At 34.5% G+C, this 25,347-nt stretch overlaps 1 protein-coding gene across 1 annotated transcript; it reads left to right on the forward strand.

The window, feature by feature from the left end:
• Nucleotides 1-22,332: 22,332 nt before the first annotated feature.
• LOC110941190 (berberine bridge enzyme-like 4) lies at nt 22,333-24,065 on the forward strand. Its single transcript, XM_022182803.2, has one exon. The coding sequence runs from the start codon at nt 22,333-22,335 to the stop codon at nt 23,941-23,943; it is 1,611 nt and encodes a 536-aa protein (XP_022038495.1). The 3' UTR covers nt 23,944-24,065.
• The last annotated feature ends 1,282 nt before the right edge of the window (nt 24,066-25,347 follow it).

Raw genomic sequence — 25,347 nt, forward strand, 5'->3', positions numbered from 1 at the left:
AGGAGACAAGAGCTTTTAGTAATGGTTTATCCTTACGGACCCTATGGAAGGGAGATCTACTCTGCGACCAGCAGATCTGCTCGTCTTTGGTTGGGCTAGGGGGAAACATGCTTGTGTTGACCTCACGGGGGTTTCCCCTCTGGTTGGTTTAAGGGAAAACGGTTTTGTAGCTGGACAAGCAGCAAGAAAGGCAGAATCGAAGAAAGTTGACAAGCACGCTAAAGCTTGTGCAGAGAACCAGCATGTTTTTGTCCCTTTTGCCTTTGACACATTTGGCTCCCTAGCGCCAGGAGCTATCCAATTCCTGACCAGGGTCCAATGGGTCATCCACAACAATTGCTCGGCACCAGGGGGACGAGATTTTGTCTTTGGCAGATTAGGGTTTGCAATTCAGAAAGCGGTGGCGGCGCAGCTTGTTGCCCGTCTACCTTTTGTTTTGATGTAACTTGGCAAGTATGAATGAAAAAGTTGGTCATTAAGATAAAAAAAAACTAAAATGCTGAAAATAAAAATAAAAATAAAAACAGATAGACAAGATGAATCACTTGGATCCGACTCGTGTGTTAGTGTAACCTTTGATTATTTTCGCACTTTTGCACTTGTTTAAGAGATTATCTTAGTTATTGTAGTAGGCCCCTCTTTTGAAGGCGACGTTACCCTCAACCCAGTAGTTTGAGTCAGCAAGGATACAATCCTAAAGGGTCGGATTATTGAAAGATAATTAATTAAGTTATTAATGCATAATGTGGTAGGCCCCTCTTTTGAAGGCGACGTTACCCTCAGCTAAGTAGTCTGAGTCAGCAGGGATACAGTCCTAAATAGTTGGGTTAAAGTTTTAATAGTAGTTTAACTTATGAGGGGATCAAAGAGTTTGGACCCCCGCCATCCAATACCTTTGGGTATTGAATTAGGTCCTACCAAATTTGACCCAGGTCCCTTGCAGGCTCTCTAAACGCTGAACAACGGTAAGACTCTTACCAAACTGTTCCCTTAACCCCCGACTAGGTAGCCAACATACCTCCATATAGACCGTGGAGATATGAATGGTGAAAATCTTTTATTTTATATAGACAGTAAAATAATGCCAAGACACCACGGGCAAACGATAACGAAGAATCACCTTCAACATAAGAAACTAGTAACTAAAGTCATTAATACAAAACCAATTAAAATGTGCAAAAGATTAAAAATAAAAAGTATTACACTAAACACTTGTCTTCACCAAGTCATGTAAGAGACTTAGGCAAACATGGCCTTTGATTGTCAAGAACTCTTACGATCAATCTTGGATCCCGAGACGACTCACACACTCTATGATGGACAATGGATGATGGTGGTGGATGATGGTGTTATGGTGGTGGTGGGTGGTGGGTGAAGTGTGAGAGAGGTGGTGTGCCAAGGGATGAGTTGAAATGTCTCCAAGCACTCCTATTTATAGGCTGAACAGAAGCTCGGGCACAGCCCCGTGCCCGCTGGGCACAGCCTCGTGTCCATCCTTGTCTCTCTCCTCATTAATTGTAATTCGCAATTACAATAAATGCGCCTGTAGGAGTCTAACCACGCCCCCGTGTCCACTGGGCACAGCCCCGTGGTGGGCAATAGAAGCTTCTAAAGGTTTGTCTTTTCTGCTGCTTCTTGGGCACGGCCCCGTGCTCGCTGAGCACGGGGCGTGTTCAGTCTTCTATGTCCTTGGTTTTGCTTGGGAAGATGCTGTTGAGGGGTCAGGCATTCCACTTTTATTCCTTTTCTTGTATTTATGTTAGATTTTGTTGTCTTTTTGCTTCTTTTGTTAATTTGAGCTCATTTAATCCTGAAAATACAAAAGGAAGACAAAAACACACTTTTTCCAACATTAGTACTAAAAAAGGGTTAGTTTTATGCCACATTTGATATAATTTATATGTTGCATTTTGCGCATATCACCACCATCTCAAAAACCACCTGCCAAAAAGCAGAAGACAACTGTTGACACATCAACAGTTGTAGTGACAACAGTGTTTCAACAGCTGTTAGTCACTCACCCATCACTTTAAACACCACCACTCAACCCACAAATACACCACCAACCACTCCAAAGCACAAAAGAAGAAGGGTAACAAATATTGTACTTGAAGATGACACTTCTCCACTTCCAACATCTTCACAAGCTCTGATCCTAGCCACTATTCCAAACCCCATTCCAATCTCTTCAATTCAAGCCCTTGATCCAAACACTCCCTTAGTCCCTTTGGGAGTACAATATCCTTTGGATCTTCCAGCAGTTAGGGAGGAGATCAAATCCTTCTACTCTGAAGATGATCCTGAAAAGAGGATTCTCCCATCTTTTCAATGTTATCCTCTGCCAAGAAACATAGAAGAGTATCTGAAACTGAAGGCCAAACAAGCAGAGGATATATCAGAAAGAGACACAAAGGGAAAGTCTGATAAAGACATTCAGAGGAATTTGCAATATCTGCTCACCAAAGTCAGAACTTTAGAGCAGTTCTCAAAAAACCTTTGTCAGAAACTGTCAGAAAAGGATGATGAAAGCTTAAAACAAGACTACATTGAGCACATCATGGCATTCAAGAAATATAAGGCAGAAAAGTATCAGTACAAGGAATGGACCATAAGTGAGCTCCAAGAGGAGATAGCAAGAATCCAAAAGATGGTTGATGACAAAATAAAGCAAACTCCTCCAGTTTGGTCCAAATATAAAAAGAATGTACCTGAAAGGACCTTGAAGATGAAAAGAATGAAAGAAGAGCTTATAGCTGCAAACTATGGCTCAAGGAATCAGGTTACAAGGTGGTCAGAGGTGAAAGTATTAGACACCTACAAAAGGTTGGAAGAATTAAGAAAGAAAGATCCCACAGCTCCCAAAAAGCCAGATTATCCAGAAGCAGTGGTTCCAGTCAAACAGGCCTTGCCAATCAAAAGATCCACTGCTCCACCTGCTGCTATCCTTTATCAAAGAAGGAAGCAACATCAGATGGATGAAGAAGCAAAAGAAGACAAGGCTCAAGAAGAATATATTATGAAGATGGCTCTTCAGAGAATGATGGCAGAAAATTCAGACTTAGCTAAATCTAAAGACCCTGCCAAAGTTGTCATAACCAGGCCTCCATCACCAAACTCATCAAAAATAAAAACTCTCCCAAGAAACCCACTGGACTCAAAAATACTAAAGTGGAAGTCTGATCAAAAGACCCACATATTGACTCTGTTGAAGTCCAGTGGTGAAGTGAAGAATATATCAAGGGAAAATGCACTTGGCCTGAGGGTAGAAGATTTACAAGATCTCCTTGAGCTTCCACTCGGAATGAGGCGCACATGCTCATGTGTGTGACATGTATTGGAGGGGTCTATTCGGATAACCCGAAAAACCCATAGTAAATACTTGTTAATCCCAATATTTTTAAGGTAATATATTAACCTGCCATTCAATAGAGTAATATACCAGCGACGCGCTGACACGCACCATTCAATTGCCCACACAAATCACAAGTAGATCAAGTTCAGCTTGTTCAACTTGTCCGTTGAATATCCAACCCAAATTCAGAAGTGTATAACAGATAACGTCGTCGCCGACGGGGGTTATGGCCTGTCAACGATGGCTAAAGCTGGCCGACGGCCTTGTGTGATGTCTACGGCCCAGCTACGTGAACACAAGGCGTCGGCAACTGCCTCGAGGCCCGTTGCAACACAGACAACATCCTCAGATGTCCATTTCTCCATTTCTTCGATTCGGGTCCCCTTAGCTCCATTTCAAAACCCCGTTAAGCTTCCAAATTGCACCTTAAACCTATCAAAGCCTGCAAAACACAAACCATGTCAAAGTAGTGCTATGAAGAACTCAAATTAAAATTAAAACACTATAAAGAAGCAACATGTTGATGCATATATGTATTTTAATCTTGGCTTTGGGGTTTTTTCAAAGAAAAAATGGTTATGAATATAGTTGTTGTAACCTTGGCTTTAGGGGATTTTCAAAAAAAAAAAAGATTTTTTTACTTTTCACCCAAAAGTATTTCATAAATTACTTTTAACCCAAAACTATTTGTTTTTTTTTTTTTTACTTTTAACTCAAAACTTTTTCCCTTTTGCAATCTATCTTCACAACTTTTTTTACTTTCAACTTTGGTCCTTTATAGTTTTCATTTTCCGCAAGTTTTTCGCTTTATGCTTCGTTCTAAATTTTGTGACTTAACAAATCGTAACTTGCGTCTTTGGTTTAACGTTTTTACGTATCGTTCTAAATTTTGCGAGTTAATACGACGCAACGTGCATGCGTGGGTGAACGTCTTTACATCGTCTATCTTTTTCCCATGTGACATGTTCAACATACTGTGCGGGTCCTAAATCGAATTAGTTATAAATAAAGAATTCTCGCCGCATTGCGGCGGGTCCTAATTTTAGTTTCTAAATAATTTAGCAAATCTAAACATGAAAAGCTAAGATGTTCAACCACCTATCACCCATCAACCTCAATTGTAAACACCCAATGCCCAAGTACAACCTTAAAGCAAATAAAACCAAGAGTAAATTACAAGTTTTATCCTTTATCTATATACCACATTTCAGGCGATGTCCTTTAGCTTCAAAATTGACGAGTTTTGTACTTTATATTTCAAAATCTTGCACGTTGTGTCCTTTGGCACTAACCCTAGTTAAATTTCAACGTTAAATCTAGTCACATAGACCCCATATGAGGGCAAATCTGTCTTTTTACCCTTTCAATAAAATATTAAAAATATATATATTTATAAAGCTTTATTTCTCCACTCACTCACTCACTCTCTCTCACCTCTCTCTCTATATCATTCTCTCTCTAAAAACACCACCTGCCACCACCGTTTACCACCCACAAGCACCGCCTTCTACCACCGCTTTTTACCACCGCTTTCTACCACCCACCCTTACTAACCTATCCTCTCTCTATCTATCTCGCAACACCACAACTCCAAACCCCAAACAAAACAAACTTAAAAGACAACACCACTGCCACATAAATTACAAAATTCGTTAATTTTGAAGTCAAAGGACACCGCCTGAAATTTGGTATATAGATAAAAAACAAAACTTGCAATTTACTCTAAAACCAAAAAGCACAAAATACAACTAACAATACATATAAATCTTGTAAATTATTATATAAATTTAGCATAGATTATGTGTTGTGAGAGCTCGGAGCCTTCACGGATGCTTCAAATGAAACAATAAATACTGCAATTTAACACACCTTTTTCCATTTCACAACCCCAAAGGAAGTTACGGTAATCCAAATAAAGCTCCCAATCATTTTTTTAGTCACTAGTTTTTTTTTTATTATGTTTACTTAATATTTTAAGTTGTATTGAAAAATGCAATTAATATTTAAAAAAGGAAAATTTCAATTAATATTAAATAATCATAACCGAATTTAATTGAAAAACTTACAAACAACTAAAAAAGTAAAACAACAATTTATAATTATAAAAATAAAACAAAATCATTTTGATACTCTTGACGGATTTTTTCTTTCGCCGACTCGAACAAATCATGCTCGCCTCGGGATAGAGGGTCGGCTTGAAGATCAATCAAATTCGTATCATGATTCCTATGTCTCCATCTCTTCAAGTCGACGAGCTTGGCCATATTCAACGCTAATCTCGCCTCGTCTTCCTTGAATATAGTCGCCATTGCGGTTGTTAATTTTTCCCTCTATTGTTCCTCCCGGGTGGGTGATGGGGAGTGCGAAACACGAGCCTTAAGTGTATTAGATTGTGTGATTTAATGTGTTTTATGCGATTATATCTTTCGAATGCGATAACTACGAGCTTTTGTGGTTTTACAGGTTAATCAGCATAATTCAGAGGAATTAAAGTGCATGGAAGCGAAGAGGAACAAGCAAGGATGTTTACCGAGAGAAATCATATCATTCGGGACTTGTTCGGGGCCGAAATATAGCTTGGATTCATGAGAAATGCGAATTATTAAAGTCCAAGGACGTTTGGTAATTAAATGAAAGTTAATTATAGTGGAAATGTTGAAGGGATGAAGAATCATGAAGTACAGAGGTTGAAAATGACAATAGTTGAAAGATTGTTTGGCTGGGTAAAGGATTTGTGAAATCCCGCCTCCACCTACGGTTCATGAACCTCCACCTACGGTTCATGAACCTCCACCTACGGTTGGTGGATTTTGTTTTGACATTGGGATTTCATCATAGTAAGTGTGACGCATCTCTCTTCACTCTTCATAGCGGACATGACGCCGCCTACCTGCTCCTCTATGTTGACGACATTCTTCTTGTCACATCCTCGGATCGTCTATGACAGCAGCTCATGGCTAAACTTGCAGCAGAATTCTCCATGAAAGATCTCGGCCCCCTCAGTTTCTTCTTGGGCATCTCGGTTACCCAACACAAGTCCTCTATGTTCTTATCACAACAGTCGTATGCCACTGACATCATCGCTCATGCAGGCATGCAATCCTGCAACCCGGTATCCACCCAGGTTGACACGAACGGAAAAGTGAGTGCCAACTTGGGGAAACCTTTTCATGATCCCACCCTCTACAGAAGCCTGGCACGTGTCCTTCAATATCTCACTTTTACACGGCCAGATATCACTTACACGGTTCAGCAGATATGTATGCATATGCATGCCCCTCGAACCGATCATTAGAATGCTCTGAAACGGATCATTCGGTACATTCAGGGCACCGTCTCATACGGCCTTACTTTGGGCCACACCTCCGCCCCGTCTTTACTCACTTACACTGATGCAGATTGGGCTGGTTGCCCAGATACCCGAAGGTCCACTAGTGGCTTTTGCATTTACTTCAGTGACAATCTTGTCTCGTGGTCCTCGAAACGCCAGTCTACTGTCTCTCCTTCCAGTGCCGAGGCTGAATATGGTGGGGTCGCTAATGTGGTTGCCGAAATCTGCTGGTTGCGCAATTTATTACTGGAGCTTCATCACCCCTCTGACACGAGCTACACTAGTCTATTGTGACAATGTCAGTGCCATATATAGTGCCATATATCTCTCTGATAACCTGGTTCAGCATCAGCGCACGAAGCACATAGAGCTTGATATTCATTTCGTTCGTGAGCAGGTCTAGCGCGGTCAATTTCGGGTTCTCCACGTTCCATCCCGCTTCCAGATAGCCGACATCTTCACCAAAGGTCTGCCACACATTAGTTTTGAAGACTTCAAATCCAGTCTTAGCATCCGCACACCTCCCGCTTCGATTGCAGGGGTATATTAGATATATTGTATAAATTGGATTAGCTTGATTTCAAGAATGTCTGTTACACCTTTCCATATTTCCGATTCATTGTAATGTGTATATATTTGATGAAAGATTAATGAGAAGGAAATGGAGAATCTAAATATTAAGAAAAGACTTCATTTAATGCCACGTGACATTCTCTACTTCAACCTCACATTTTTTATTTTTCATTTATACAAACAATTTATCTTTTTTTTTTTTAAATTGTAACTCCTATAAAATCTCAACAAATCTAAAAAGATAAATACAAATCTAAAACAAAATTGATGTAAATAAAAATAGATAGAGCTTTATAGTATCAGTTTACTCTTTCATTACCAATATCATCGAGATGGTTTGATATTTTTTCCTTTTTCAATAAAAAATTATAATCATAATAAGAACTATGTAATAATCTATACTATATAATAAAAGAAATCAATTGTGGGACACTTGTCATCATATTAGGCCATTATCTTATGGATAATTATTATTTAGTTAAACTTTTTTAAATTAATTATAGATAATCCTCCTATTAAATATTATTTAGCTTAATCTCTTATAGATAATTATTATTTAGTTTAATTTTAATTTAATCTCTTCTAAAAAAAAATTCATAATTATTTATTAACGAAACATATTTTTTTTAATAAAATATCTAACCATAAATTTTAAAATTCATTTGATGAAAAGGGAACACACTCAGATATCTTATTTATTTATTATGGGGATTTTAGTTATTGTCTATTAGTTTATTTTAAGAAATTTACACATAGTTAGGTTCAATATTTGTTTTGTCATATTCTTATTATTAAATTAAATATATAACTTGATTGTTCGTATTTAGTTCCTTAATTTGTTTGTCATATTATTATAACTAGAGAAAAATGCCCGGATAGTCCCTGTGGTTTCGCCTTTTTTCACCTATAGTTCTAAACTTTCTAAAATTACCTGAATAGTCCCCAACTTTTCATTTTTTGTTTCCGGATAGTCCCTGAGTCTAACTTCAGTTTGTTTTCTCTGTTAAGAGGGTGTGGAATGACAAAAATACCCTTTCCTTAAAAGGCCAAACCATAGGGACTATCCGGGCATCTTCTTCAATTTTATTTATAAAACCTCACCACCACACTTAATCTTCAACCGCCACCCACCATCACCCTCCTTCACCCTCCACCATCACCGCCACAATCACTAAGAAGAATTCATCAGACCTGGAGCCACGGTAACCGCCTAAAACTAAATAAAAATGTTCTCGATTCAGGTCAAAACTTTTGAGGCTTTCAACGTCTGTCGCCTTCTCTGTAGATTCGTATATGTTATCTATGGAATGATATGGATTCATAAACACATCTCCACAAAATCCACAAGAATTTTGTGACCAGTGAAATAAGTGCCCAACTAAAATTCAAAAAAAAAAAAAAAAACCCAAATTGATTATGCGTTGTCTGATTATATTGTGGATAAAATCTTACAATCATCTGAGTGTGAATTCATACATCCATCCCGGCCTCATGGCCCATTGAATCATTGCATTACATATGAATATGAAACACAAAAAGAAAGCAAAGAAAAACCTAGAATCCAAAATTGGGAATATAATTAACAGAAGGCTAACAGAGAAGCAAATCTACAAACATCGATCACCACGGAAGATACAATATAATCTTAAATAATCATAGATTCGCATAGTATAACCGATGATTTAGTACGTGAAACAATAAAGCAAAACAAACCCTGGAGAAACGTAGGAGCTACAAACTCCAAAACCATCGAACAATCAACGATGGTGGCTCCGTGGCAGACGGTTACGGCGACTCTATCACAGGCGGTTACGGTGGCTCCAGGTCCGATGAATTCTTCTTAGCGATTGTGGCGGTGATGGTGGAGGGTGGAGGAGGGTGATGGTGGGTGGATGTTGAAGATAAATGTGGTGGTGGGGTTTTATAAATAAAAATGAAGAAGATGGCCGGATAGTCCCTATGGTTTGGCCTTTTAAGGAAAGGGTATTTTTGTCATTTCACACACTCTTAACAGAGAAAACAAACTAAAGTTAGACCCAGGGACTATCCAAGAACAAAAAATGAAAAGTTGGGAACTATTCAGGTAATTTTAGAAAGTTTGGGACTATAGGTGAAAAAAGGCGAAACCACAGGGACTATCCGGGCATTTTTCTCTTATCTAATTCTAATAAAAAACTCCAACTAATGCCACATGACATTTTCTTATTCAAAATTCCAAATAATGCCACATGGCATTTTCTTCTTTAAATCATTAATAATATTAATCTAATTAATATCTAATTCTAATTAATGATTACTAATAATATAATGCTATTAATATTAATTAAAATTCAAGATTAATGATTAAAAAAATACTTAAAGATTTTATTAAAAGAATACTTCAACTTTTTTAATGGCAATTATCTATAATTTTAAAACCTATGATTTTAATACTTTTTAATTGAATAATTATGCTTAAGTTTTTTTTTCATATGATCTATAATTTTCATATGCCACGTATTAGTTATAGTTTCCGATTTATTCTTGTATTTCATAATAATTTATGCTTAAGTGAATATTATAAACTACTCAGTTCAATCACATATTTGTAATAGGATTTTTATTTATTTTTTAATAGGAAATGTTTGAATCTTATTTATCCTTCTTTTCAGATTGAACGGGTTCATTTCAAAATATGTATTTTTACGGGTCAAAAGGATTTTTAGTCATGTTAGGCCAACGTTTCAACACCTTTTGTACATTCTATTTTTTATATATATTTTGTAATATTTGGTGTATTGTTTATGAGTAGCGAAAACATATTATCAAAAGTATGATATAAGGTTTCTTTTTAAAAAAAACGATTAAGAACATTTTAAGCATGCAAATACTTTTTACATATTTGATCATTCATTTTTGCTTTTTAAAAAATGAAACATGTTACTCAGTTGAATATTTCCGACAAAATACGACTCTAATTGATTGTTTCCACTATCATATGTAAAAATGCAATTTCAGTCCTATGATGTATTTAAATATGTATGTATATACAATCCGTGTAATACGCGGGTCTATAAACTAGTAACTAAATATATAACTGGATTGTTATTACTAACCACCTGTAGTGTTCGTTTATTTTTGAAAAATTAGAGATTAAATTCAAAATTTTGATAAATCACAGGGATCATCCATATGCTTTACTCAACATATTATTTTTTCATAATTTATTACTATCTAACTTTATATATATATATATATATATATATATATATTTATTTATTTATATATATATATATATATAGGCTAATTATAATGAGAAAACCCGTTCCAGTTGAGAAAACCCAGAAAACTCTCACATGTGGCTAGGATTGATCCACGTTTGATTTTAGATTGAGAGGAGATAAGGGCATAATTGTCATTTTCTTTTAACTTTGAGTGTTGAGATGTGTAAGTCTGCGTGTGCAGACTTCTCTACTTTTCTTCATCATGTCATTTTCATTTAATACCATTGTACTCATTGTACTTCTTTTATCTCTCACATCTAACTCATCTCACATCTCACATCTCATTTATTTGAACCAGAGAGTGGAGTGAGGGAAAGAAACCAAAAAAACCATCTTATTTATATCTCTATTTCTTTTATCCTCATTCATCTCTCTTCTCTACCACATTTTTCCCTATCTCTCTCTTGTTCCAACATAGATAAAACAAGATCACAAACCACCCGAGAAACTAACTGAAGAGCATCAGATCCATGTAGACGCCATCTAGATCTAGATTTGGACCGTCATCTAGATCTGGATCCATCATGTTTCTTTTTAAACCCGTCAAGATCTAGATCTGGACCCGTCATCTAGATCTGGGTCCATCATGTTTCTTTTTTCAAACCCCATGAAGACGGATCATCTTTGGTTTTATTTTTGAAGAAAATCGTACATGAAGAAGATTATGAATCAGATATCGAAGAGAAGAAGGCTGAAGTTTTTTGTTCGAACCAGGCAAGATCCGGTGAAGTTACACATTTTTGTTCGAACCAGGCATTTTTGTTGTGTTTTGTGGATCTGCATTTTTTTTTGTTTATTTGATTAAAATCGAAGTTACTTGTCTTGTTTAATGTTATTATTTTGTAGTTTTTTTTATATAATCATGAAAAAGGTATGTTTTGTATAATAAAAATAAAGTAATTTTTGTTACATAAAACAAATATGCTAGTTTACAAAAGTCAGAAGGATTCATATGAGTGTAATAGAAAATAATATAATATAAAATAAATTGTTCTTTGGTTATGTACACGTTTTTTGTGTAACATCTTTATGTAACCCAACATAGCTGGGTTTTAGTAATGTAACAATTCTAATATGTTTTGTTTGTTAGATGAAACAAATGTGCTGGTTGACAAAAGTCAGGGGATTCGTGTTAGTGTGGGTGATAATTATGTAGAAAATAAATTGTTCATTGGTTATGTTACATTTTTTTGTGTAACATCTTTATGTAACCCAACATAGCTGGGTTTTAGTAATGTAAAAATTCTAATATGTTTTGTTAGTTACATATTTAAAAATTCTAAAAAAAACATAAATAGATGATATATGTAACACCTTTTTTGCTTTTTATGATTGATTTTATCAATTTTTTTTTTGTGTAAAATTTGTTTCAGATCTGGTCATAATAATGTAGTAGAAAATAAATTGTTTTTTGGTTGTGTTACACTTTTTTTGCATAACATATTTATGTAACCTAACATAACTGGGTTTTAGTAATGTAACAGTTTCAGTATGTTTTTGATTGTCAGGGGGGATTCGTGTGAGTGTATCAATTGGGTGATAATAATTTAACAAAAAATAATTTGTTCTTTGGTTATGTTACACTTTTTTTGTGTAACATCTCTATGTAACAATATAGCTGGGTTTTAGTGATTATTGTGAGTGTAACAACTAGGTGATAATAATGTAACAAAAAATAAATTGTTCTTTGGTTATGTTACACTTTTTTTGTGTAACATCTTTATGTAACAACATAGTTGGGTCTTATTAATGTAACAATTCTAATATGTTTTGTCAGTTACATATTTAAAAATTCTAAAAAAAAACATAAATAGGTGATATTTGTAACACATTTTTTTTAGTGTACCTATACAAAAGTAAACAAAAAAATCAAAATTATAGAGAGAGAGGAGAGAGGAAAGTAGACAGATTTACACTTTCTGTCAGGAGAGAGAGGAAAGTTGACAAAAGTTACACTTTCTGTCAGGAAAGAGAAATTGTAACATTTCCAAATATACCCTTCTTGTACCTCTCATTAATATTATATTAAAAAGTAAAAAGTAGGCAAGACCAAAATGATCTCATCCATCAATCTGATTAATCAATGGTTGTTATTAGGTTTTCAGGGTTTATTCAACTCAAGTGGGTTTCCAATTTATCCTTGTCCTATATATATATATATATATATATATATATATATATATATAGAGTTAATTGCTCGGATGGTCCTTGTGGTTTCAACTTTTTTCACGTTTAGTCCCCACCTTTTGAAAATAGCAGGTATGCTCCCTATGGTTTGTCATTTTGTTACTCGGATAGTCCCTGAGTAGATGTCAGTTAGTTTGAAAATAGCATGTATGCTCCCTATGGTTTGTCATTTTGTTACTCGGATAGTCCCTAGAGTAAATGTTGGGGGACTATCCGAGTAACAAAATGACAAACCATAGGGAGCATACATGCTATTTTCAAAATGTGAGGACTAAACGTGAAAAAATATGAAACCACAGGGACCATCCGAGCAATTAACTCATATATATATATATATAACAAAATGTTGCAATACGTCGCTAAAATCAAGCTAAAAATCTAATAATTATGTAAATATTTTTTGGATTCAAATTATTTTCGGTAATGTGCGAATTATAATTATAACTTTTTATTTCTCTTTAAATATAATGTAATACGTAAATACAATAATAAGTATTATATAATATAATATATTTTTTTGTATCATTTTAAACGATTACATGTTTCTTTGATAATTTTTATAATAGTAACATAAATCATCTTTATATTAACTCATTGCTGTCAATTGGGTATATAAACGTCTCCATCTTTGATTTGCATTTAGAAGAAATATTTATTATATAATTTAGATTGTTCAACCCGTGTAACACATGGGGAACTAACCTAGTTATTTCCATAAAAGCGACTTCTTCTTCAATAGTAAGAATCTACCAAAATGAACCCTATGAAAGAAGTTCCTGGATCTGCCGCTGCTCGGTTCAGTCCTATGTTTGCCATGAAACATAAGTGACTTCTAGCCAACCTTTTCTTCTTAGTTGAAAACACACTTGGGACGTAGAACCCGAACTTTCGTCTTGTTGGATATCCTCTTCTTCACTGCCCTATCCTTCCAGTGGCTTCCGGAGAAATTTCTAGTTGCATCTTCATTCAATAAATGAGATTAAAAGTGATTGATTCTCAAAATTTTTTTTTAACGGCCAACAAAATCTATTCATTTATCAAAGGACCAACCATAAGTTAGCCCACACCAACTACATACACCAATAGAACACAATCAACCTACATACACTTACTCGATAGATCAAAATTACACCACTCCTCCCACGATAATTCCTTTAACGTCGAACGGTTACCGACCCATAAGAAACTTAAATGTTTGATTTCATTCACCATTTGTTCCCGGTTTATTTGCTTCTCATTAAATACCAACTCGTTTCTACTACGCCAAATAACCCAAAGTGATACTTGCATAATAGCATATAGTAGCTTCCTCCACTTTGCATTGCCTCAAACACTTTTATGCCAATCCAACAAATCCTTTGACTTTAATTCTCAAAATTGACTTTAAAATTTTTAGATAACTTTTAAATATAAAAGTCCACATATGTTTATTATTAGGAAACTTAGAATTTTGACTTCGATGTATTTACCATTTATTTTGTTTACCGTTTCAAATTGTGGACCAAATCACTTTGGTAGCACTCCAAGAAAAATTTAATGAACCCACAAAGACTATGTGTCAGTGACGGACCTAGAAATTTTTCTATTGGGGTGCAGAACACTTTTAAAATTTTTAGGCCCCAAGGTATATAAGTAAAAAATCGGTTCGTATCGTGTCGGGTCGGGTCATGTAAAACAAAAGAACATCAAACTAAATTTATATAATCATCAAAAATATGTCAAACCTTGTTACAAACATAATTAAAACGTCACCCCCTACGGGTTTTCATTTTTTGAAATCTATCCAAAACATGGCTCCATAACATATTACATAATATATCAACTATTCAAGCCCTAGAAATCATAATGTAAATAACCCTAAAAATAATCTAAACGACATATACACCATAAAAAGAAAAAGCCAAACATTCTTCACTAACAAACATAACCCACCAGATCTACTGTGTGGTCTATGCGGCTATAAAAAAAGCAAAATATCATCACTAACAAAATATAACCCACCATATAACATAATGAAAAACAAAACGAAGCACATGTCTACTGTCATGGTTAGTATGCGGCTAATATCAACCAAAATTCATCAAAAATAACTAAGAATTTTACCCGTGTTCGATCGGCGGTGGTATGGTGGCTGATTACGGTGTTATGCGGCTGCTGACTGTTCACTGTTGTCGCTGATGTTTTGATCGCTGGCGTGCAGGGAGGATAGAGAGAGCGGGAGAGAATATGTAAGGGTTTTGGGCTTGTTTATTTTATTTTAGTTTGAAATATTGTTGATTTGTTGGGTTTGTTTATTGGGCTAAGACTTAGTAGTGAGCTAGTTAAAGGTATTGGGTATTTGGGTTTAGTTATTTAGGTATTAAAATTTATATAATTTAGGTAGTATTTAAAAAAATAAGAGTTTACTAAAAAAAATTAAAATAAAATTGATAACACTTTTTACCTAAGGGGTGCAGACGAAAAATTCCAAGAGGTGCGGACAGAAAATTCCAAGGGGTGCGGACGGGATTTTCGACGGAACTTAGCACTAATTTTTTTTCCTGTGGGTGCGCCCGCCAACCTTGGCTTTGTCTTAAGTCCGCCCCTGCTATGTGTAGTGATCAAGTCTCATAACCCCCATAGATGTGGGTTTATATGACACGTGATAAATGTGTAAGAAATGAGGGTTATAGGGGTTAGATATGTAGTGGGGTTATACTCCTTCAATTATATGGGTGGGAGTTGGCTACAAAGTCCATTTTTCCTACAAAGTGTAGAAAGTCATAAAACACTATAATTTTAGCTATAAAACACACTCAAAACCCACAAATAACATAGTGGAGATTACTAAAACACCACATTTGTGGGTTTTGTGTTGTGTTTTGGATGATAAGGCTTTGATTATCGAATGACTAACATTAGTGTGTTTTATTTGATTATCATGTTGTGTTTTATATTACTAGTTGTATGATGGTGTGTTTGAAGTATTTAAGGACTGTTAGGGTTTGGATATTGTGTTTTAGTGATCTTTGCTATGTTATTTGTGGGTTTTGAGTGTGTTTTATGACTGAAATTGTAGCGTTTTATGACTTTTTACACTTTGTAGGAAAAATGGACTTTGTAGCCGAATCCCACCCGAATTATATATATATATATATATATATATATATATATATATATATATATATAGGATAAGGATCATGTGAGAAGTAGTAGGCTAATTGAGAAACTTGAGAAGCATTCTGGACCACACATTTTCTCTAAGCTTTTCGTAATATACACATATGTATAGTTTAAAATTAACTATATACATATGTGTATAATTCATTATACATATATGTATATACTCAATTTTAAACTATACATATATGTATATTACGAAAAGCTTAGAAAAATGTGTGGTCCAGAATACTTCTCAAGTTTCTCAAATAGGGTGGACTTCTCTTAGGATCCCTACCCTATATATATATATATATATATATATATATATATATATATATATATATATATATATCCGTGTGTGAGGGAGAGAGAAACCAACATGACACGCCGTTATGCATATCACGGAGGGAAAACTTTTTTGCCCATATCGCCCCCGGGGGGGGGGGGGGGTGTACCCGGCGCTATGGGGTTGGATGGTGGTATATAGCGCCATATGAGGCTCCAGTATGGGTGGCCTAATAAGGGAGTGTGATCTTATATCAGTCTAAATTAAATAGGATGAACCAAAATTGAAAGGATACTTTAAGAATGAAACCCGAATCCCATCTAGAATTCTAAAATTGTTGGGCAACGATAATCACTTCGCATCCATCTCAGGAAACATCAAGAATTTTCATCCTAAATCCCATCTTGTGCCATTTGCGACGCCATCCCGTCCAACCACTCGAGGAACCCGAATCCCCCACCCCGAAGATGTCCCTTCACCGTAATATTAATATGGAGGATTTGAAATACATATGAAAAAATAATTAATAATGTATTTCCGTACTCTTTAATTATATAATTTAAACAGATAACTATCACTTACATAACTATGATACTTTTATTATTTATGATCAATAACAAAAAGGTGTTGACAAAACGTATCACGCATATATTACTTCCGTGCTAAAGAAGAGCATGTTCCCGGGGATTATCGTTGTGGCTTGTTGGTGCATATGGATACGGAAGGCTAGGAATGAATTAAAATTTAGACAAAAATTGGTAAAGATTTAAGACATTATTGTAAATATTTGGCCGTTTGATTTTCTTTGACTTAAGCATAGGTCTAATTGTAGGTCGGTCCTATTGACGGATTGGTGCTCTTTTGATCTGATGTAAGTTTGGGTTATTTTGCGCCTTGTCTTTTTTGGGCTGCAGTTGTTTGTTTGTGTTTTATGAAAGTAACCGTTTAAAAAACATATATTACTAGTGCACTCCCTATTGCTTTCAGTTATTTTAGTTATTATTGTTATTTTAAAGAATTCCATGTGGCTCATATATAATATATAATATGTAACATACGAAAGTCGTCTTTCTATATACCTCATATAAGATGTAGCATACGAACGATGAGCTTTTATAGAACCACTATAACGATTTATTTGATAAGGGGCACATTCACTAAAAAGTGAATAGGGGTTAAGTCGATTAGCCAGGGTCGTTCCAATATTTCTGGATGCCTTAAGCAAACTACGAAGACAGGGTCCTTTGAATTGGTATAAAGAAAACATCGGAAGTCTCAATCGCAAACACAATATCATAACTCAAAGATTCAAGGTATCATCAATTATGATTTTAGGGAAAACAGTGATTTCTCCCCAATCATTTCTCCTGATTTAACCTCAAATTATATATAGATATTTATATAATATGAAAGACAAAGATCGGTGGTTCGACCATGCCTTTCTCACGTGACCCCAAAGCTCACCGCCATCTGTACGTTTCAAAAAAAAATTGTGAAACAGGTGAGGGTAGTGTGGTGGAACAAGACAACAAATGTTCATTTATAAAATTTTATGTTCATACCCTCAGCTTTTTTACTTCTTCAGACATGTCACCTCAATGGGATTAAACACTTAAATACTTGACAAATGATTAAAAAAATAAAGTATGATTTTATTGTTTTTACTATTTTTTATAATAAAGAGTAAAGTAGTCTTTTTTTTCTTAAAATGTATATTATCATGACAAAAATTTCTTAATTAAACATTCAGTTTTCAATTAATATTTTCGTGCGTACGAAAAAAAGACAATGTCTTTGTGAAACACCAACTTTGACCTTCATCTTTTATTACTTCATAACTTCACCCCTTATCTTCTCCAATATTTCAATTTTTTTAAATTATTTTTACGACTTTACACCGCAACGTGTGAGACGTTATATTCTTATTTATATACTATTAAAGAGAAAGGTCGGTGGAGACCTTTCTCTTTTAACCTTCAAGTTTTTGACTTTTTCTTTTTTTTTTCCTTCAAATTTTTGAACCAACAAAAAAGGCCCTTCCACGTTCAAGTTTTTTCCACTTTACGCCCTTAATTTTTTTGACATTAAACACTATTAACCCCTATCTTTAAGTAAGTTGCAGATTCATTTCTAACTTTTAGTAATTGACAACTTTGATCTTCTTAACCTTTTCTACTTAATAACTTGACACCTCCTTTTGTTTAAATTACTTTTACGACTTTACATCGCAACAAGGACAAATTATTATACTTTTTTATCTATGTATATAATCTTAAAGACAAAGGTCGGTGGAGGATCTTTGTCTATAAGTCCTCAACTTTTACAAAAATACACACTTAGCCCCTATACATTTATCACCTTTCAATTTTCATATATTACAATTCTAATCCCAAAATTTTTACTTTTTAACCCCTATACTTTTAGTTCTTTCAATTCACACTCTCAAACTAGGTAACTTAAACATTCAATTTTAACTTTTGGTAATTGACAATTTTGATCTGCCAGCTTTTTCTACTTAATAACTTAACGTCTCATTTTATTTGAATTGCTTTTACGACTTTAGACCATAACGTCACACATTAGTATACTTTTTTTTATCTATGTCTAACCATATGAATGTCTAAATTACTTTTACGATTTTACACGGTTGTCTAAAATATTGTTACAACTTTACACTGCAATGAGCGAGCCATATATATATACCTATTTTGTGTACGTTTGTAAACTGTATTTGAAAGCAAGTCGGGTCAAATATAATACGTTTTCATTCGATGGTAATGTAATTTTTATAAGTAAAGAGTCGGGTCAAATATACAGTATAGATACGAGTTACCTTAACTTTCGACGCCGCCGCAACGCGCGGCGGGTCAAAATCCTAGTTATTATAAAAAAGTAGTCGTTGACCATTGCGACACCAATAATTTCTCCTAATTTCACCTCAAATTTCCCCCTAGTCAGCGACATAACTGAGCAGAACTATCATATGCGACGTTACAGTTAGCTAGAATGACGATGTCGGCCTAAATTAATTACGAATTACATATTGCTTGGAATTAGAATTGGACCTCTTTTATTTTAAATTTGGTTTTTCTATTGTGCATTGCAATAAATATAATTTTTGTTTTGTTTTGTTTATTTGGGCCTAATATAGTAATACACATGTACTATATAATTTTTTTTTTAAATATTGAGGCCCTATTTTTTGGAGGCCCTAGACCGTTGCCTAGATTTGAAAGCATCTAGGTCCGACCATGCGATTAGCACAATCCAAAACTAACTGAATTATCAATACTTGTAATCTTAATTATTCTTATTATTAAAATTCGATGGAAATTACAGAATTTGTTTGGAAAATTATTGTATTTATTAATAATAACTAGATTAGAAACTCGTATATTACACACGTTAAATATCACGTTAAATATCTTACATAAGTTACTAACTAGTAACGTAATATATTATGTTTTAACCTATTGTTTTTTAATCAACTTTCTTAAATTAAAAATTAGAAGACAAAGGGTTAAAAATCAGAGCGAGAACATGAATCTTAAACTCACGTAATTGTAATGCGTGATACAATTAATTACTTAATTATTAAATATAAATCTTCAAGCACAAAATTACTCTATACAATAACAAAATGAATTGTGAATCGTGATATTCATTACTTAATCTATGTTATAATATCATTTATGTATTTTTTTACTTTAAATTAATTAATTTACATTTCTAATCTTAAACTTTAGTAGAGTTATTAAAGGACTCCCGCACTCTAATAATTCATATTTTAAACGATTTATATTTGTAGGTCAGTCCTATTGACGGATTGGTGCTCTTTTGATATGATGTAAGTTTGGGTTATTTTGCGCCTTGCCTTTTTTGGGCTGGAGTTGTTTGTTTGTGTTTTATGAAAATAACCGTTTAAAAAACATATATTACTAGTGCACTTCCTATTGCTTTCGGTTATTTTAGTTATTATTGTTATTTTAAAGAATTCCATGTGGCTCAAATATGATATGTAACATACGAAAGTCGTCCTTCTATACTCCTCATATAACATGTAGCATATGAACGATGAGCTTTTATAGAACCACTATAACGACTTATTTGAAAAGGGGCAGATTACTGAAAAATGAATAGGGGTTAAGTCGATTAGCCAAGGCCGTTCCAACGTTTCTGGAGACCCTAAGAAACTACAAAGGCGTGGGTCCTTTGAATTGGTATAAGGAAATCATCGGAAGTCTCAATCGCAAGCACAATTCATAACTCAAAGATTCAAGGTAACAATTAGGATTTTAGGGAAAACAGTGATTTCTCCCAAATCATTTCTCCTAATTTCACCGCAAATTATATATAGATATTATTATAAAAAAGTAGTCGTTGACCATTGCGACAATAATAATCTCTCCTAATTTAACCTCAAATTTCTCCCAAGTCAGCGACATAATTGAGCGGAATTATCATATGCGACGTTACAGTTAGCTACAATGACGATGTCGGCCTAAATTAATTACGAATTACATATTGCTTGAAGTTAGAATTTGGCCTCTTTTATTTTAAATTCGGTTTTTCTATTGAGCATTGCAACAAATATAATTTTTGTTTTGTTCATTTGGGCCTAATTAGTAATACACATATACTATCTATTTTTTTTTTTAAATATTGAGACCCTATTTTTTGGAGGCCTTAGACCGTTCTAGGTCCGGCCCTGCGATTAGCAAAATCCAAAACTATCTGAATTATCAATATTTGTAATCTAATTATTCTTATTATTAAAATTCGATGGTAATTACAGAACTTGTTTGGAAAATTATTGTATTTATTGATAATAATAATAACTAGATTAGAAATTTGTGTATTACACGCGTTAAATATCTCGTTAAATATCTTACATAAGTTACTAACCAGTAACGTAATATATTTTGTTTTAACATATTGTTTTTTAATCAACTTTCTTAAATTAAAAATTAGAAGACAAAGGGTTAAAAATCAGAGTAAGAACAAGAATCTTGAACTCACGTAATTGTAACGCGTGACACAATTAATTATTTAATTATAAAATATAAATTTTCAAACAAAAAATTATTCTATATAATAACAAAATGAATTGTGAATACTGATATTCGTTACTTAATCTATGTTATAATATCATTTATGTATTTTTTTACTTTAAATTAATTAATTTACATTTCTAATCATAAACCTTAATAGAGTTATTATAGGACTCCCGAACTCTAATAATTCATTTTTTAAATGATTTACGCTTATACCTCTGATCTTTAGTAGATTTATCATACGAAAGTTTAATAGTAATTATTTTTTCTATAAATGATTTACGTTTCGACCCCATAACTTTAATAGAGTTATCAAATGGTCCTTAAAGTTTTTAAAAAAATGTATTTTTTCTGTTTTATATAAATATTTGTTCTTTTATCGTTTTTATAAGTTTAATTCTTTTGTTATTTAACTTATTATAAGTAAAAAACTAACTTTTAACTCTAGACATTTTTACTTAATCGTGTTGCTTGCCAATTTTTTCCATCATTTAGAATAAAGTCTACATGATCTATATTAACTCTTCAACATAAAGATAGCAAATTTAATTGGTTTTCAAACTTAATCCTTGAACCGCTGCGTTACAAAGGAAAAAAAATGCATATATATTAAAAAAATATTCAATATTATATATTTCCGCGTTATCCATTGTCAAAAGTTAGAATGGCCATAATTTGTAATGGTTTGGTCAAACAGGTTGTTTCTTCATTATATACGAGTCTTGTTAACTAGTATAGTTAGTGTGTAAGGTGCATTTTGAAAAGGAACAAAAATATTTGGAATCTTAATTATTCTTATTATTAAATTTCGATAGAAATTACAGAATTTGTTTGGAAAATTATGTTTTAAACTATTGTTTTTTAAGAAAATATACAAGTTATTTCCGCATTGTGTGTTGGTAAACGACATCTGACCACATCCAATGTCAAAAGTTAGAATGATAATTAATTTTCTGGTTGAAAAGACTTATTCTCTTTGAATGAAGATGTTTATCTAGGAGAGGTTGAACCTCATGGAGAATGTTTGTAGAGTTTTCAGGGGTCTTGCCACTAGGCCATATTGTAATGGTTTGGTCAAACCGGTTGTTTCTTCATTCTATATAAATAGGTCTATGTATTGCCATAAACTCACCAAAACATAAAACATGATGAGCTCTCGACTAACTTGTTCAGTGTTCCTCTTAGTTCTCTCTCTTTCCTTTTGTGTTTCATTTGGAGCATCACCCTACATTTCCGAAGATTTCATAACCTGTCTTCAATCCAAAACCAACAATGTCACCACCTTTTCTCAACTCATCTTCACCCCGGTTAACTCTACTTACTTACCGGTTTGGCAAGCTGCAGCCGACAGCATTCGGTTCGACAACCCCAACATTCGTAAACCCTCAGTCATTGTTACTCCCACCATCGAAACGCAGATCCAAGCTGCTCTTTTCTGCGCCAAGAAACACGGGTACGAAATGCGGATCCGGGATGGGGGGCATGACTTCGAGGGCCTCTCTTACACCGTGGATGTTCCGTTTGTCATGCTTGATCTCGTCAACATGAGGGCTATAGACGTCAACGTTGCAAACAGGACTGCATGGGTCCAGGGTGGCGCTTTGCTTGGTGAACTCTACTACATTATTTCTCAGAAAACCGACACCTTGTATTTTCCGGCTGGTATTTGGGCTGGCGTGGGTGTTAGCGGGTTCTTGAGCGGTGGTGGGTATGGAAACCTGTTGAGGAAATACGGGCTCGGTGCTGATAATGTTTTGGATGTTCGTTTCATGGATGTCAATGGAAATATTCTTGATAGAAAATCGATGGGCGAAGATTTGTTTTGGGCGATTCGTGGCGGCGGTGCTTCCAGTTTCGGAATTGTTCTTGCATGGAAGCTGAGGTTGGTTCCAGTCCCGGAAAGAGTTACTCTTTTCACGGTGAATATAACTCTGGAGCAAGGTGCAACGGATATATTCTATAAATATCAATACGTGTTACCAAAATTTAATCGTGATTTACAAATGAGAGTTCAACTTAACACCGAAAATGTAGGCAACACCGCCAAGAAAACCGTTCGAATGTTGTTTAATGGTATTTATCAGGGTCGTATCGACACACTGCTCCCATTGTTGGACCAAGGTTTCCCAGAGCTCAATGTGACACGAGAAATTTGCGAAGAAGTACGAATGGTCCAGACCACCCTTCAGTTTGGAGGCTTTACCACCTCGACCCCAACCGAGATTCTTGCGAACCGATCAGCCATCCCCAAGGTGAGCTACAAAGGAAAATCAGACTATGTGCGGACTCCGATCCCCAAAAGCGGGCTCAGAAAACTCTGGAGAAAGATGTTTGAAAACGACAACTCACAGACTCTCTTCATGTACACATTTGGTGGGAAGATGGAGGAGTACTCAGATACAGCACTTCCGTATCCGCATAGAGCTGGGGTGTTGTACCAGGTGTTCAAGAGGGTGGACTTTATGGATCAGCCTTCCGACAAGACTGCGATATCGCGCAGACGGGTAGCATGGCTCCGAAGCTTTGACAAGACTTTGGAACCGTACGTATCCAAGAACCCGAGGGAGGCGTATTCGAACTACAATGATCTTGATTTGGGCGTTGGAAGTGCTACTTATGAAGAAGCAAGTGTTTGGGGAGAGCGGTACTGGAAAAAAGAGAATTTTAAGAAGTTGATTGGAATCAAGGCTAAAGTTGATCCTCATAATTTCTTTAAGCACCCACAAAGTATACCAGTTTTCTCTATACATCTCTAAGACATGTAGAAGAAAGTTCAGTTTCACTTAAGCTTTTGTTATATTTCTTTCATTTAAATGTAATAAACTTTAAATGTAATAAACTGGTAATAATCAGAAGTTAAAGGTGTTTATTCTGTCAATCTCTTTTATTTTTGGAGCCTTGTTATATACCAACAATTGAAATGAAGCTCTTATCTCCATTGATTTAACAAAATAAAATGTGAGATCCTGAAGTTGGTTTGTAGAGATGGGAGATGATCAAATAGGAAGTATCGTTAGGGTAGGAAAGGTAGGAAACAATAATAAGATGATATGTGGCAAAATTGAAAAACATAAGGAGTGACATTTTAGTCAAAACCCATCGTCTTCAAAAAAAAAACACAACATCCGCAATTTATTTCGCTTTTCCGTATACCAAAATCTACCATTTTCAAAACCACAAACTACCACATGACAACCAACATCACCACTATGATCGCCACCATCTTGCCGGAAACAAGATCTGAATCCACCACCACCTTTAACCACTTGTTGCATTTTTCATATCTGAAACCACCATTCCACCATTCACCGCCACCGCAACTAGTTTCTCCACAGTGTGTCACAGTTCTTTCTCCATCCACCGTCGTTAATCGGAGTTCTTTTGTAAGTTGTATTTTTTATTTTCATTGTGTTTTAGGTTATCAAACTTCAATTGTGTTTTTTACCTCATTATGTTTTAGTTAAAGTCCTCCTTTTCATTTTTGTTATTCTTGATGTTAAAACAGAGGCATGACCGTGTTAAAAATAGAAACATGACCATGTGAAACCCGTTGCGTTTTAGACATTAAGTTTACATTTTAGAACCGAGTGCAAAGAACACGATCATGCTAAGACAGAAGCATGATCATGTTGGAATAAAGGCATGACCATGTTAAAACATAAACATGACCATGTTAAAATCATTTGCATTTTAGAACCTGTAGTGAAATTTTTTTATTTTGGGTTTCATTACGTTTTAAAACCTGGATTGCAAAAAACATGATCATGCTAAAATAGAAACATGATCATGTTGGAATAAAGGCATGATCACGTTCAAACCCATTGCATTTTAGAACTTGCAGTGCAATGAACATGATAATGCTAAGACAAAGGCATTACCATGTTGGAACCAAGGCATGCCCATGTTAAAACTCCATTGCTTTTTAGAACCTGGAGTGCAAAATATTTGATTTTGGGTTTCGTTTTACTATAACCTGGAGTGCAAAGAACATAATCATGCTAAAATAGAAGCATGATCATGTTGGAACAAAAGCATGACCATGACCATATTAAAGCATAAACACAAACATGACCATGATAAAATTAACTCAATTGCTTTTTAGAATTTGCAGTGCAAAATGTTGATTCTGTGTTTCATTGCATTTTAGATGGAGTGTAAAA

The sequence above is a fragment of the Helianthus annuus genome, chromosome 6 (genome assembly GCF_002127325.2).
Source record: "Helianthus annuus cultivar XRQ/B chromosome 6, HanXRQr2.0-SUNRISE, whole genome shotgun sequence".
Classification (NCBI taxonomy): Eukaryota; Viridiplantae; Streptophyta; class Magnoliopsida; order Asterales; family Asteraceae; genus Helianthus; species Helianthus annuus.

Coding starts and splice junctions, on each gene's coding strand:
- LOC110941190 (XM_022182803.2), top strand. CDS start 22,333: ATGATGAGCTCTCGACTAACTTGTTCAGTGTTCCTCTTAGTTCTCTCT.